Raw genomic sequence first — 15,377 nt, 5'->3', positions numbered from 1 at the left:
AAACTGTGATTAAGTGGCTACTTGGATTCCCACCTTTGGGGTGCACCGTACATCCTTAATCAGATGGCATACGACGATAGTTTTCAGTTTTTACTGAATAAGCGTTTTCACTTGATACTTCGCCTTGCAAGTTTGGGACTGAATCATCACATTCTGTGCAAGTTAGTACCTAGAGTGCTATTACCTCCTCATAATAGAGCCCAACAAATTCATCCTGATCTACAAATCTACAGAGAGATAAAAAGAGAGAACAGAGCAGATCGGAAGCGATCCGAAATTCAAAAACACAACAAACGGAAATCCAGATGCGATCAGAGCCTGTCAGGATGTATACGTGTCATCACCTTGTGACATCAGGGGATTGACAGACTATCATACATAACATCATCACCTCGCATGAATCCAAATCAATCCACCATTAAATCGAAGTACACAACCGGAAACAACGAAAAACAAGCTAAAAACGTGAACATTGGATCGAACTTGGGCTCAGAACTTCTTAGAAAAAACAAAACTTTCACTGGCGCTACATTGGTGGTCATTGTGGATTTTGCTATTATCAGCGTTGTTAGTGTTCCATGAAAGAAGGAACGGTTATTAGATTGCGTCATGATAAAAACCCCATTCACAAATACGAGATGTTTTACGGGCTTACACCACACATCTTATATTTGTGAACTCAGGGAGTAGTAGTGAATCCGTGAGATTAATAGAGTTTGTCCATACATAAAGATTTGTCTAACACATAATGGCAATGCCTGATGCCGTATGCAGACATGATTTTTCCATGGCGTTAAATGAAGCATGAGTTAGATGAATTTTCCAAAACATTTGTGACTTCATGTAGGCAGATACATTTGGTGGTAATCCTTCACATGGTTTCGACTATAAAACACCTGCTTGTAGTCTCTGCTTATGACACTGAGATGCAACTCATTCAGTTTGGTGCAAACCACAAACCAATATTTATTGGACGGAAAGACTGATTTGTCATTTGTTCTTGACGAATTATGGCCAGATATTGTGGCTTGGAATTAAAAGATGGATCTCCAAACAATCTTCTCCTGGCTTGTCAATCTGGGCTCCATGCGGCAGACAGGGCGCCATTGAACGGCGGCTGCTGTTGACTCATAATATAGAGCCCACCAAATTCATACCGATCTAGGTACAACTAACACACAAAATGAGAAGAAATCGATCCAAAAGAGAAGCGATCAGAGCCTGTCGGGATGTATGCGTGTCATCACCTTGTGACATCAGGGGATTGACAGACTATCATACATAACATCATCACCTCGCATGAATCCAAATCAATCCATCATCAAACCGAAATATACAACCAAACAATTGGATCGAACTATGGTGAGCTCAGAACTTCTTAGAGGGTTGTGTTACCGACATGGGCGCATCCGCCTCCGGCACAGGTTTCGTTCCTCATTGCCGACTGATTCCACAAAAAAAAATCACCATTCCAGATCTGTTGATTCGAGGAGGAGGAATGATCAGAAATCTCGTGTGGAATTGAGATGTAATGCACATGATTCATTCTGCAACTTTTTAAAGGAGATCATCACACCATTCCCCCCAACCACCAAATTCACACGAACAATCGAGACAAGAAATCACAAGAAACGCCGCAAGTCGCACAAGAAATCAGGGAAAAACAAAAGTAACGCCTAGCATGAGATCCAGCGATCAGCTAAGCAAAAGATTCAGCTGAGATTTCAGCGGCGGCGGCGGCGGCGGCGGGCGGAAGGACGAAGGAACCCTAGCCTGGACTGGGACGAACCGGTGTGTCCCGGCTCTGGTTTTATAGATGGTCTCTGCTGCGGGGCGAGTCACTGGGAAGTGGGTCCCACGAGCCAGCCGATCGCGCGCCGTCCACTCGCGCATCGACGGCGGGGATACCTCCCTGCTCTCTTGGCCCTGCCTTTCGTTCCGTGGTGGTGGTGGCGCGGATAACTCGAGGGAGGGAGATTGAGGTCGGTCGAAGCGGCAATGGCGATGGCGATGCGGGCGGCAGCGGCCTTCTTCTCGCCCTCCGCCTCCCCGAGCACGAAGCAGCAGCAGACGCACGCCGTCTTCTCCCCCCGGCGCGGCTCCACCCGCCGTATCCATCACCGTCGCCTCCGCGCCTTCCCAGGTCAGCGCCCGCCCTCCCTCCGTCGCAGATTCCCTTCCCGCAGTAGCAATTTTCTTGACAGCAATCAATGGCTTCTGCCGCCGTGGATTCGCAGCCACCGAGCTGACCCTCGAGGAGCTCAACCCCTCCGTCGCCCTGCTCGTACGTGCTCCCCACCCATCCGTCTCACCGTTATTCTTCTCCATTCGTTCACTGCTGCTTGTGGTGGGTGTGCATGGCTGCAATCTCAGTTTTAAACAATCTCAATTTCTTCCAGAGGAAGACCGCGGAGGCCGTCGGCGATTTCAGGAAGACGCCCATCTACATCGTCGGTAATAATGCTCTTCTTTCTCTGCAAACTGTTCGATGCATTGCACGCGGTCCCAGTTCAGATTGGAATTGTTGGTGAATGACACGCACTGAACTGAACCGAATCGGCTGCAGGGACGGACTGCAATGCCAAGCGCAACATCGCCAAGCTGCTCGCCAACTCCATCATATACCGCTACCTCTGCAGCGAGGACCTGCTCGAGGACGTCCTCGGCGGCAAGGACGCCCTCGCCGCCTTCCGGGAGTCCGACGAGAAAGGCTACCTGGAAGTCGAGGTGCTCTCTCCACACAAACCATCTTGATGAAGTTCATTCGTTCGTTCAATCCTAGCACCATTCTGATGACGTTGTGTCTGAATGTTACCTGAAACTGTCCGCAGACCGAGGGGCTGAAGCAGCTGACGTCCATGGGCAGCCTCGTGCTTTGCTGCGGCGATGGCGCCGTCATGAACTCCACCAACCTGTATGTGCCTCTATCTCTTTTGTCAGCAGCCATTCTGTGGGTGTGTGTCTACTAGAGGTTTTTTGACTGATGTTTGTGCCTAATGATCTCCAGAGGGCTACTGAGGCATGGAGTCTCCATCTGGATCGATGTCCCTCTTGAATTAGCCGTGACCGATATGTTGAAGAGCAAGGGGGCACAGGCTATTTCAGACCCTGATTCCTTTTCTCAGGTTCTTTCCCCTTCTGCAAATTCCATCCTCCTGCTTATGGGTTTTGTTATTCCTGTTTTCTTGAGACGCGGTAACTTAGATGGCCTTTTACTGTTTACACTTGGATAACGGTGATTTCAGCAGACATACTAAAAGGGTTGGTTCTCTTTTGACTCTGCCTTGCTTCTTAACAACAGTCTAATTAATCCATCGGTGTAAAGACCGCATCCAAATTTGGTCTGTAATGCAGCAAGTGTAAACTCAGAATGTGGACTTTATGGTTTAGCTTCAATGTGTGATGTGTTCATCATGGTTATGTGCATGCTGCATATGAATGGAGCATCCTTGTGCTCATGTGATCTTGCTTGTACACACCCTTCACATAAGATGGATACAGAGCCTATGATACCTTGCATTTGCATTAAAATGGTCAATCTTTTTGCCAAGACCCTGGACTTTGTTTGTTCTAACGTGTGCATCTCGATCTTAGCCTGAAACCGATGTCAGTTATACCCACTTAAAGGCGATTGGCTTATGATCTATTGAATCACAGTGGAGATATTATGCCTGCAGGCAATGGCAAAGCTCCGTCAGCGTTATGATGATCTGAAAGAGCGGTATGCAGTTTCTGATGTTACTGTTTCAGTACAGAGTAAGCAGACAGCATCCAACATCCTTTCTTCACTTTGAACATAGTTGATGTGTTTTCTGCGGTTGCGGGAAACCCTATTGACATTCTCTCTTGGACTGAACACCTTCCAGACGTGGCTTCTCAGCTAGGCTACAGCAGCATCGACTCTTTGAGCCTGGAGGACATGGTCATTGAGGTATGCAATACAATATAAGCATACTAGACAGAACTGTGTCTACACAATTGGACAAAGCGCAAAAATTGCAGCTGAATATGGGGCCTATTTTTGTAAATAACTTCTCGTGAATATAGCTAATGGTGACATTGGACACATTTTTCAGATTGTGAGTCGGATTGAGAAGCTGATCCAAGCGAAGGCGATGATGGAAGCTGCTGGGAAGCCTGAATGATTCGAGCATCGACTGAGGTCCGAGGAATCAAGTTCTGCCGCTTGATTTCAATATTTTTGCGACATTTCATATACATGGTGCGAGCCGATGAAGGCTTTGGGGGCATGTGCTGTGCCGTGCAACTCAGTCTTTCACGACATTATAGTAACACGGTACTCCTCGCTGCAAGTATTCATGTGGCCAGTTGTAAAATGTATATGTCTCACGGCCGAACATTAAACAGGAGATTTGTTCTTCCAATGAGTAAGAAAGTAGAAGAGGAGCACCAGTTCACTCTTGATGAAAGTCAAATTTGTGTCAATAATTTTTTGCATCACACGCCTAATGTCTCAGCCTCTGCTGTTGTCTAATTCGAGGGGCATCAAAACAACTGAGCCCCTACCCAAACCAGTGAATCCCCGGCCTCTGCTCGGTCGGCAATGCCATGGTGAGCGGCATCGTCCCATTTCCGGCGAGGTCCTGGTTCGGCCAGCCATGTCTCCACCTTGCCTGCTTCTTCCTTGTTTGACGAAACCGACAGACGCCGGCATAGAATACGGGCAAGTTACGAGTACCAAACGCGGTGAGTCAGATCGTGTATGACGGTTCCTTGTTCGCCATATGTTTGTGTCTAATGATCTAAAGAGGCTACTGAGGCATGGAATCTCTATTTGGATCAATGTTCCTCTTGAACTAGCGCCGAAATGTTCCTCTTGAACTAGCGCCAAAAGATACGTTGAAGAGCGAGGGGACACAAGCTATTTCAGACCCTGATTCCTTTTCTCAAGTTCTTCTTTCTTCTTCATATTCCATCATTCATGTTCTCTCTACTACGTAGATGCAGTAACCTAAGATAGCCTTGTTGTAGTTAGCACAGTATGTGTTATTGAACAACTGCGGTTTAGATTCAGTAGCCATACTAATAGGGGCATCTTTGGCTCTCCCATCGGAGCGTATAAACCATGCTAGAGTACCCGCCCATCCAGAGGCAACGCTCGCGGGCGACGATTTTGACCGCCCGATAGAGTTACCAAGGTTGCAACAGTGCTTTTTTTGGCTGCTGGCGTCTGGTCAGCCGTTCAATTTTTTTCACGTTCGGGACTGCTATAGAGGAGGATGACGGGTGGGTCCGTGAGCCTATGGGGGGCCATCGAGCAGAGGGAGGGTTTTCCTGGAGCCTGCGTGGTACAGATTGACCTACCTTTCGCACCCGCGCAAGCGACCTCCTCCTCCCTTCCCATTCGTCCTCCCTCCTAGCCGCCGCCGCCTCCTCTCCTTCCTCCTCCTCCTCTCTCTCGCCGGTGCCACCGAAGGAGGACAAGAGGAAGAAGACGGGGGGAGAAGAGGAAGGAGAGGCCTTGGTTTGCCTTCTTCCCCCACGCTAGCCCCTCCACCTCGCCTTCGTCCTCTCCGTCGTCCATGCTGCTCTCGGAGTCCATGCCGACCTCGCCTTCGTCCTCCTCGCCGCGCAACAAACCCTAGCCCGCCCCGCCTGTCCCAATGTCCGCCATGCACCACCGGCCCCTCCACGGCCTCCTCGGCGGCGGCGCAGGTGCGCATCCTCGCTAACACGCGCTCACCTCCTCCTCGTCTGCTCTCTCCCGATTCCGCCGATCTGCCACGCTCGTCTGGTTCCTCTTCGAGCGCGCCAGGTACAGCCTCGCGTTGGTTCATCCTCTTCTTCTTCTTCTGGGCCAAGTCCGCCTCGCTGCTCAACAGGTCCGTGCGTTTACTCCCCACTTTGCTCTGCCTGGCGGCTGGCCTATCTTGCTACTCCAGTACTTCAAATGGCTACATGTACTTCTATAGCTTGCTAATTCCTTCTCAGCTTGTTTTATATGCGTGTGTATGGACAAACTAATGTGTCTTTGTGTTGGTTGTTCCTTCCTTGCCGATATGGCAATTGTTTTAGATGCTGGCCAGTTAAGGTTTGTTGCAAATAATAGTGGATCTTGGGCCGCCTCCACACCTTGGGTGGTTGTCCTCTCCTTTGTTATGAGCTTGCTGCCTATTGCGCTTGCGTCATTGCCGTTCTTGCGCCGCTGCTGCTGCCATGTAAGGCTGCTTTGGATGACTCAGCGCCCGGGTTGCGGTCTCTACCATTCATATTTTGATACATTTCATCGCCGGGGCTGCTTTGGTACTTACTGATGATTTAAAGTTGTGTCTATTGCCAAACTTAATTTGAAAACACTGGCTTGTTTGTAGGGGTTCTATTTTGTTTGCCAAAAACTTAATTTGAAAACACTGGCTTTTTAGATGCTTGCGAAGTACATGGGGGAGGCGCACATGGTTGATGATTATGTTCTAGGTTGGCCATTGAGAGGGATGCTGAAGCAAACTCCGTCAGGTTTCAGGTGCACATTCTCTGTCCCTGTTTTTGTCTGTGCAGCTAAACTTGAGAATCATACACTTTGGTATATAAAGTTACTTACTGGGTTTACTAGCAGTTTTGAAAGGTGAGGGGGGGGGGGGGGGCGCCTCGTCGTTCCTGCTGCCGCTGCACCCGAAGCCCAAGGCCGCCGGCGTCAAGGCGGATTCGACCATGGTCGTGCTGCCAGAGAGGTGCGTGCGACGAGCCGGGCCGGTGTAGGAATTTGAATCCCTTTCTCCTAAAGGCACAATTTGCTCCTTTTCGATGCTTGGATTCTTTTTGTGGTTCAACAAACTTTCACCTTGGTTCAACAAATAGGGGTTGTTCAACAAATTTTCACCTTGGTTCTTGATTTATGTATTAAACAACAACAGATAGGGATTGTTCTTGATTTCTTTCATGTTGTTTTTTACGAATAATTTTACATGAATGAGTTGAATCCTTCCTTGCAGTAATTAGTCAAGGTAATTAACCAACTTGCCCAACAGGGATTTGTTCCTTGGAATGTTGCATTTCTTTTCTGTCATGCTTGGTTATAAGCATATTCAACCATCCACATATTAAAATAGTAGCACAAGCCTGTATTTAGATATAGGCATGTGGCTATTGGTATAAACCAACAAGCAAAGACTTACACCGTCGACCTCACAAAGTCAACGGTGTTCAGATTAATCTTTCTGTTGACATGATTAATCTTTGATAAAATCCTATTCTTCAATTCTGTTATGTATTAAGAATGCAGTGGATTTTCATTTCAGTACTAACATGGCATAGTTCTTCTTCTGATTGCTTCACCTTTTAATATGCAGGCAGTACTACACTTCTGTAGATATTGGCAATCCTGCAAGGCCCTATTTTCTTGACATCGACACCGGGAGCGCCTTGACATGGATCCAGTGTGATGCTCCCTGCACGAACTGCACAAAGGTGAGTACCATTTTCAGCCACATTTCATCGCGTGATAAGAACTAGGCCTCGCCGCGACGCAATTTCTGTGGATATCTTGGTTCCAGTGTTCCATCATGAGCCTAATTTTCAAAATTCACAGCGTTCCTGATAGGCTTTTTATCTTGTTACAGGGACCTCATCCCTTATATAAGCCCGCAAATGAGAACATAGTTCCCCTAGTGATTCACATTGTCGGGAATTGCAAGGCAACCAAAATTACTGTGACACTTGCAAACAATGTGACTATGAGATCGCATACGCGGACTGAAGCTCCTCTGTCGGTATGCTTGCGAGGGACAATATGCAGCTGATCACCGCAGACGGTGAGAGGGAAAACATGGACTGTGTCTTCAGGTGGGTGATGTCTGTATGCTAACAAACTGCCCATTTGTGTACCATATGTTAGGTGTGCACATTATCAACAAGGAAAGTTTCTGGACTCACCAGCAAGTACTGATGGGATCCTTGGCCTCAACAATGGGGCAATGAACCTCCCTACCCAGCTAGCCAAGCAAGGGATCATCCCCAACGTTTTCGGCCATTCCATCGCCATGGATCCCAGCAGTAGTGGCTACATGTTTCTTGGTGATGATTACGTTCCCAGATGGGGAATGACATGGGTTCCTGTCGGCAACGGTCTAGAGTGAGTCTCCACCCTACTTTGCCTGAAGATTATTCTCACATGTGGCCACCATTTCTCCCATAAATATCATGTTACCTCGCATCGTCTTCGACGGGATACGACATGCTCTGCTTGCGGCAAATCTTCAAGAAATCTTAACCAATTTATGTCGCTCTCATGACTCAAACTGCAAATGGAAATTATGCCCAACTGCTCTGCAATGTTGCTCTGTTCTTCACTTATTTCTAACATTTGCGTCCATTCCACAAATAAAGTCCCCCCTTTTTTTCAGTTGCCGTAGCAAGTAGCACATCACATCGTCGAACTAGCGTATGCCCATGCATTACGTTGCGACATAGATTTCCCTTTACGATGCATACAAATATTGCGCCTCTTGCGATTCGTTATATGAAAACGCGTATCTGACTGCAGTTCCGCATTTTGTGTACTGTCAGGGACGTGTACAACACGGTACTACAGAAAGTAAACTATGGAGGTCAGGAGCTTAATGTGCGAGAGCAGGCTAGGAAACTGACTCGAGTGATCTTTGACAGTGGGAGCTCATACACTTACTTTCCACATGAAATATACACAAGCCTGATTGCTTCGGTGAGTTTTTGCATCAACTCTCTCCATCTGGTGAAACGAATTCAGTTAATTCCATTCTGCATATACCTGATCACGATCTTGTAATTCCACAGCTCACCTATAATTTTCCAAGGTTGTGGCGAGCATATGTTTTCATCTTACTGCAGGACAGGTTGGTTTCACATAGTATTTGGAAGAATGAGATGCCCCAGATCCAATATTATCAAAAAAGCAGAAGAGCTAGGTGTATAAATGCTGAGATGATCCGCTCTTACATTTTTTCTTGACGTGTAAAAGGTACACTAGCTTGTCTATGGCCCTCATTGTTGCTTGGAAGCATTTCTTCTCTTCGCTTCAACAATGCGCTCCTTTTTTGTGAAGAGCAATGCACTCATTGATGCTACTTTGTGAACATGTCTTTGTTGTGTCCCGTTCCTTATTTTTATACCTACGGATTTAGCAAGAGTCATTTTTGCCTCTGTATTTTCACCATACTTCCATTTCATATTTTTATTAGTGCAGTTTCTGAATTATTATCCAGTGCTTTTTGGAGCTCGAGCTCCATGGGACCCAATTTTTATACATATTTCAACATGTTTTTTCTTGAAAGGTAATCATACGCTGAGGGGGAGGGTGTACCTATTTTTTCATCAATTTGCCTTTTTTCTCTCCTATTACCGTTCCCCTTTAGGCATATCTTATTTGAGATTGTGCCTTCTTCGCCTTATGACATCTTTCTCTTAGCGAGTAATTCCACCATTTTTTTTGTTTGGTCCTATTTGCTACTTAAGTGGTTTTTCCCTGCACCTGAGCTGGTGATTTTGTTATTTTGTCTCTACCTGGAGTCAGTAGAAAAATGAAACCGTTTTACATTTTAATTTGCTCTGCAACTAAAGTCATGTTGGACTCTAGGTGATGAAGGACTAGCGTTGAACCTGAGGTGACCTCAGTTCGTTTTTTCAATTCTGATTTAGTTTAGATTTTGAACCATGATTGCTACTTCAAATTTGATTATCTTTTTTTTTCTGTAGTAGTGTTTCGTCCTTTAAATTGCACTACTATTGGTACGTTGATTCTGCTTCTAACCATATACAAGAGCATCAGCAGGGAGCTAGGCCTACCTCTTATTTATGTTCTATGCATCTAAATGCCGCCCTTTTTCATTTTTACTCTTCTTACAATTGTCTTGATGTACGTAATCTTTTTCTATTTGAGTGATTTCGCTCACGAGATGCTTACATGGTACTTGAGGCTTAAGCCTATGTACTCTGCATGTTTCTTGATGTGGTTCATCATGCCTTCCCTAGCTCCTTTTCAGCTGCCTGCTCAAAGTGATTGAACATGTGATGTTGTTGACTCTGATGTGTAAATAATATTTCATGCCCAGCATCTTAGTTCAGCTGATGCATGGTTTGCAACGTATATCACTGACTTACCTGCTTTAAGTAGGTGATTTTAACCTGTTGGAGCCCTCTGTGATGAAAAAAGGTGAACTGTTCATGCCTTATTTCAGAAAACTAAATATGCACCATGCTGATATACTTCATGTCGAGCATGCTTTTGACATCCATTAATGATGCCGTGTTTTGAATTTTGAGTAGACGATTCTTTGTTTATTAGCCTATACACCAATAATGTTTCCATTGATCAATCTCATAGTACTTTGTGTGTGTTTTTCTTATCTTGGGCTCAAAACTTATTGTCAGGTTAAACTATTTTGTGGATCATTTATAGTACGGATGTTCTGTAAAAGAATATTTACTGGAATGTTATGTAAAACCTAAGGCTCAAAAGAAAAGCTTCGGTAAATTAGAATATTTATTGAAATATTTAGGTGTTTCATTAAATTGGTATGGAAGTCCAAGCTCATCCATTTAATTATTTGAGAGCATCATCAGTGTAGTTTTTTCCCAGCGACACAATTTTGAAAAAAAGATACATGGCTACCAAATGAATGTGTTACTATGCCGACTACTATCCAGTCCATTTACACTTCGTATTTTCCTCTCTCCTGTATTTCACAGGGCTCGAGTCCTATATATTCTAAATGTATTTATGCAATCTTACTCTGGTGCTTGCACATCCATGGATCTGAAAGTATTGCGGGAGCTCCCATGATGGACTATGATGAAAAAGTATTTCTTGTTGCCTGTTCTGTTGTGGTGCAAGTGTACCAGACTTCATGCTTATAATGCATTTCTTTCATGTGTGATATGCTCCACATGGATTTGTATTTCATTGTGGATTACCTCTTGCTATACGTATTATGGATTGTCCATCTTTACCACCATAAGTATCAATGCAAATAAGCTTATCTTTCCTTCGCTTTCAATCTATTTAGGTGCTCACATATGCCCTACAGTAACCACATAATATAGTGAACTACCTTCGTAACTTTCTTCTTGTGTCGATTATGTATAAAGATGCTATCTAAATACCCACTTGCATTTTAAGACGAATCAGAACATATAAACGTTGAAGGAGTGCTAGACACAACCAAGGCATCCACGTATGCCATGAATAGTGCAGAGCGAGCGAATAAAAACAGCGAGCGAGCGATGGACCTAACCCGTGTCTTCCCTAGCTCCCCTTGCCGCCGCCGCCACCCCTCTCCTCTGCTCCATGCCGGATCTGACCCGCGTCTTCCCTAGCCCCCCTTGCCGCCGCCGCCACCCCTCTCCTCTGAGCACGGTGCCTCCTCTTTCCACTCCTGCCCCGCCTCCGTCCTAGCTGCCGCCTCCTCCTCTCCCCTCCTCTCCTCTTCCTTGCTGCCTCCCCCATCTCTCGCTCTTGCCCACGAGGAGGAGCAACGAGACCTAAGATATAATGCTCTTTGAGTCAAGTTTTTTATTTTATTTTGAGTACTCGCTTACGAGGATAGGGGCATGATTGTTATGTGCATTTCTTACTGAAGTTGATCCTGGTGTTATTTGCTTTGAGATTTGAGAAAAGAATGAGACGGCGAGATGTGCGCTTCTTAGCATCACATCAAATGGAATAATCTTGAGGTTTGTAGTCTAAAACACAAATTTAAATAAGAAGTAGGCCTATACTTAAAAACAGACATGAACAGGAGCAAACTGAAGGTTTTGCCTAAAAGATCCGAGTATGTCCCGTTATATGAGGACTAGGACATCTATTGGATACTCATCAGCGACGTCCCATGGAACCGAGTGATGCATGCTAATTTTCCATATGCATAATTCACTATTGGTGTAATTAGTTCCGATCATCTGAAGTACTGCTCTAAATCTTTGATAAGCACCGCCTGGTGATTTATATAATTTCTGCACCAAGGACGATGGAGAAATGCAAGACATGAGCTGATGAGAGGATGCACCAAGGATGAACAAGAGCTGAAATCAATGTATGAGTTACCTGCGTTCTTCCATCTTCATATATTTTTTAAACACATAACCACGGAAAAATGACCGATGGGGAGGAGTTGCTGTTTTTGAGGAGCAACGCACATGATATATATGCATGGCCTCATTGGCCAATGACTCAATGGATAAAAGCAAATGCATGTTTTTTACAAAAAGAAGAAGAGAAAACCTTTGTTACGTCTGTTTCCCCAACCTTCATAACTAAGATTTCAAAAACAATGGAAGAGATACAAGGCAACAATTCTTACTTCATTTTACCAATTCCTATGTTAATACATTTCATGGGGCATGCTTTTTCAACATCAAAACAGTTACTTGGGCTATTGTTTCTCTGTTCCATCTAGCTTTGCATACTCAATCAGTTGGTACTAGAAACTAAAGATCTGCATCTTCATCAACTCATAGTTTGCCAGTTTGGATCATTTATGAGAAGAAGCCTATTTATCTAGATAGTTGATTAAATTATACTTTACATTATAGCAAAATACTTGATGCTCTCTGATGGGACAAAATAGCCTTGTGAGGACTTTGTTCAAGCCAAGACTTCATGCTAATACACAACGATTTGTCTATACCCCTTTTTCATCTTAACATTTTCAGATAATATGCAGATGATATAGCGATTGGGTACTTGCAGGAGGAAGTTTCCGAGGCAACATCCTGGGCATGTGCTTCTGAGCAATAACTAAAAAAATATACCCACATTTTTGTTTCCAAAGGAGCATTTCTAGCACATCTTACCTTTATAACCAATCCTATTATTATCGTGTTCCTGAGATTTCCACTGATGTTTATTACCAAATGAGGTAATTTAGATAGTTTGAAAGCAGTCCTATCTAAAGATATGCTCATATGTAACAATAGGAGAGGAATAATCCTATATTCATAAATCAAAATTATTGTTCATGATGCTAACTACACTACTTTTGTATATAAAATTCTAACTATAAAATAAAGGACATTGTATGAAAATATCTTTTGGTTTAGATCCAATTATCCCCCCATGTTACCTGAATAACATAGCAAATTATGCATATTGAAGTATATATTTTGAAAGATAAGGCTTTTTTATTTTTTCATATAAAAAGGGTTACATCGTGTACCATATTTCTTATTTTATGTGATGTGCTGACCTTTTCTAAGGCCAATGTAAATAAGCAATCAGGACTGTGTTCATAACTTTCTTTTGGGCTATCATGCTACTGCTATATAGACGTACATATTTTTTTGAGATTATATTATCAGTCTTTAGACCACTCTTACTTGCACATGCGATGGTTCCAAAACTTGTGTTAAAATTCACTACGTATGAACATGCTACCTAAGTATCTATTTTCTTATGCTTCAAGGATTTGATTATCAGTATTTAAACAAATCTCACTTGCATGGTTTGAATACTGGTTTGCTTTTGCTTTTTGCATGAGGGGCGCAATGGTTTGTTCTAAAAAAGCCACACGCATGGTTTGAAAACTTGGTCGCTCTTGCTTTTTGCGCAATGGACGCGACGGGTCATCTTTCTTTGAACACTATGTATCATCACTAGGTATCTATCTACTAGCAGTGTGTGCTTATTTTCACAATCTGTGTCTGAATATTTTTATGTGCACTCTTTTAATACATGTCTTGCTCTCAGCCTTTGCGCCATTGGCGCAACGGGTCATCTAGTTGAACATATAAAGGATGAGCCAGTGCGCCCAACTAGCGGCCGTGGCCACGTCTCCTTTTATTCCCGAGCGCTCGCTTCCTCCCGCCGCCTCCTTCTCTTCCTCTTCCTCTCCCTCGGCATAGCCCCTCCACCTCCCTCCTCCTTCGACGGCGCCTGGTCCAGATCGGGCTCAGGTCGTCGCCTGGTCCAGATCGGGCTCAGGTCGTCTCCATTGAGAGCAGGGGTGAACAGCGGGAAGCGGTGGGGAGAAGCGAGCGACAGCCGGCAGGGAGAGGTGGAGAGCCACGACGGGGTGGACAGCGGGAAGCGGTGGGGCGAAGCGAGCGGCAGTCGACAGGGAGAGCCACGACAATGGCCGGCATCAGCTGCCACTTCCTCCCCTCGTCGGTGCCGCGAGGCCGCTGAGCCCGCGCCCGAGCTTCCCATCCGTGAGCGATCGCTCTGCCCACCGGCCGTCCCCCGTCCGTGTGCTTCTTCTCGGGACGTCGACGCCACGGAGCTCGTCAAGGTGCCCTCTCGTCCCTCTTCACCTCCTCCACGCGTCTGTCTCTATTCGATTTGGTCCTCTGATTCAGATTTCTCACACAAGCGGATGGTTGTTGTCCTCTGTTCGTGTTCGCGCTCGTGCAGCTCCCTCTCTGCTGCTGCAGGAGGATTGGATTGGATTGGTTTCTACTTGCTCTATTATCTATTTGAGAATCTGAGATGCGGCCCTCCAAATCTTCGGCCCCAGAAGGAGGATTTGAGAGTGGAGAAGGGTCACCTGAATGTTATTTGGAGGAAGGAGTTGTCCAGGAATCAAAATGTTATTATTTTACTATTCTGCAGGGGAGAATCTAAAGATTATTTGTTTCTTTTTATGCCTGCAGATCGTGTTTAGTGTTTGGGATTCACACCCTGCATTGATAAGGTCTGAATTTAACATCCACTTTTAAAACTGGGATCCTCAAGTGTTTCAGTTCGTACTTTGCCGACGTACAATCTATTGGCCACATTTTCTAGCACACTTATTCCAACTGAAGTCAGCTCCTGCTTGCACTTCTCCACTGAGTGAATGCTAATAGTTCTAAAAAGATAAACCACCCATAGAGTTGGTTCTAATTAGACCTTCTGAAAGATGCAAGCAGCTAGAGTACCTTAGTCCATAGGAGACCTGGAACTGGTTCAGAAGTTCTTGAGTAAACTGGATCAGTGAGAATATTAATTGAGTCGCTGCTCAAGAAACAAAGTAGAATAACGACAACGTAGCTAATACCATTTGTCCCTGCATGATGTATTTTGATCTCAAATGCATTTGAATGGCTTGATTTTTGCAGAGATCTTGTCACCTGCGCCCTTGTTTGGTCGTACATAAAACTATCATCTTGCTTTAAATTCAGGTGGTTAGGTCTTTGATAGTACGCATGGCTGAACCCACCTTTTGTTGAATTTGGGAACTGTCTAATATAGCTATTTTTTAAGAAGGGCCTTGAACAGATCTCAGTATATGTTTTAATTTTGTAGAACTAAAGGAGCCTGACTGACTAGGTAATTCCCAGCGAACTGAAGCAGCTAAGCTTGCAGGCATGTGTACTGTAAACAGAACCAAGTTCTGCATATATTGTATTTGCAGAAAATGTTTTTGGCCTGTACGGTTCTAACAAATTTGAGGTGATAAATTCTGAACACT

The 15,377-nt window shown here is 44.8% G+C and overlaps 2 protein-coding genes and 3 non-coding genes across 18 annotated transcripts; 2 read left to right on the top strand and 3 right to left on the bottom strand.

Moving 5' to 3' along the window:
- Positions 1-307: 307 nt before the first annotated feature.
- Positions 308-396, bottom strand: LOC125549765 (small nucleolar RNA snoR14). Its single transcript, XR_007301486.2, has one exon. It is a non-coding gene; the product is annotated as a small nucleolar RNA snoR14 (small nucleolar RNA).
- Positions 397-1,210: 814 nt separating this feature from the next.
- Positions 1,211-1,299, bottom strand: LOC125549766 (small nucleolar RNA snoR14). Its single transcript, XR_007301487.1, has one exon. It is a non-coding gene; the product is annotated as a small nucleolar RNA snoR14 (small nucleolar RNA).
- A 65-nt stretch (positions 1,300-1,364) lies between these two features.
- On the bottom strand, positions 1,365-1,443 carry LOC125549753 (small nucleolar RNA U61). Its single transcript, XR_007301475.1, has one exon. It is a non-coding gene; the product is annotated as a small nucleolar RNA U61 (small nucleolar RNA).
- Positions 1,444-1,927: 484 nt separating this feature from the next.
- On the top strand, positions 1,928-4,430 carry SKL1 (shikimate kinase like 1). Its single transcript, XM_048705917.2, has 9 exons — positions 1,928-2,143; positions 2,238-2,284; positions 2,400-2,454; positions 2,567-2,727; positions 2,832-2,914; positions 3,008-3,125; positions 3,678-3,756; positions 3,867-3,931; positions 4,077-4,430. Exons 1-9 carry the CDS (start codon positions 1,999-2,001, stop codon positions 4,143-4,145), a joined length of 822 nt encoding a protein of 273 aa, XP_048561874.1. The 5' UTR covers positions 1,928-1,998; the 3' UTR covers positions 4,146-4,430.
- Positions 4,431-5,339: 909 nt separating this feature from the next.
- Positions 5,340-10,889, top strand: LOC125546631 (aspartyl protease APCB1-like). 14 transcript variants are annotated; one of them, XM_087546278.1, is made up of 10 exons: positions 5,345-6,264; positions 6,384-6,481; positions 6,575-6,689; positions 7,308-7,425; positions 7,578-7,769; positions 7,853-8,089; positions 8,524-8,677; positions 8,770-8,953; positions 10,106-10,144; positions 10,681-10,889. In XM_087546278.1, exons 6-8 carry the CDS (start codon positions 7,932-7,934, stop codon positions 8,941-8,943), a joined length of 486 nt encoding a protein of 161 aa, XP_087402404.1. In that variant the 5' UTR covers positions 5,345-6,264; positions 6,384-6,481; positions 6,575-6,689; positions 7,308-7,425; positions 7,578-7,769; positions 7,853-7,931; the 3' UTR covers positions 8,944-8,953; positions 10,106-10,144; positions 10,681-10,889. The 14 variants fall into 14 exon arrangements, with proteins under 14 accessions (XP_087402401.1, XP_087402402.1, XP_087402400.1 ...); XM_087546275.1 differs by lacking the exon at positions 6,575-6,689 and having other exon boundaries at positions 5,340-6,179; XM_087546280.1 differs by lacking the exon at positions 10,106-10,144.
- Positions 10,890-15,377: the final 4,488 nt, after the last annotated feature.

Source organism: Triticum urartu, chromosome 3A (genome assembly GCF_056163025.1).
Source record: "Triticum urartu cultivar PI428250 chromosome 3A, HENAU_Tu73, whole genome shotgun sequence".
Classification (NCBI taxonomy): Eukaryota; Viridiplantae; Streptophyta; class Magnoliopsida; order Poales; family Poaceae; genus Triticum; species Triticum urartu.
Note: the sequence above shows the minus strand (reverse complement) of the source record. Positions and strands in the feature narration are given on the sequence as shown.

Coding starts and splice junctions, on each gene's coding strand:
- LOC125546631 (XM_087546276.1), top strand. CDS start 5,973: ATGGACAAACTAATGTGTCTTTGTGTTGGTTGTTCCTTCCTTGCCGAT. Junction 6,180..6,383: donor TGCGCCGCTGCTGCTGCCAT/GTAAGGCTGCTT, acceptor CTGGCTTTTTAG/ATGCTTGCGAAGTACATGGG. Junction 6,482..7,307: donor CAAACTCCGTCAGGTTTCAG/GTGCACATTCTC, acceptor TTTAATATGCAG/GCAGTACTACACTTCTGTAG.
- SKL1 (XM_048705917.2), top strand. CDS start 1,999: ATGGCGATGGCGATGCGGGCGGCAGCGGCCTTCTTCTCGCCCTCCGCC. Junction 2,144..2,237: donor TCGCCTCCGCGCCTTCCCAG/GTCAGCGCCCGC, acceptor GTGGATTCGCAG/CCACCGAGCTGACCCTCGAG. Junction 2,455..2,566: donor GACGCCCATCTACATCGTCG/GTAATAATGCTC, acceptor AATCGGCTGCAG/GGACGGACTGCAATGCCAAG.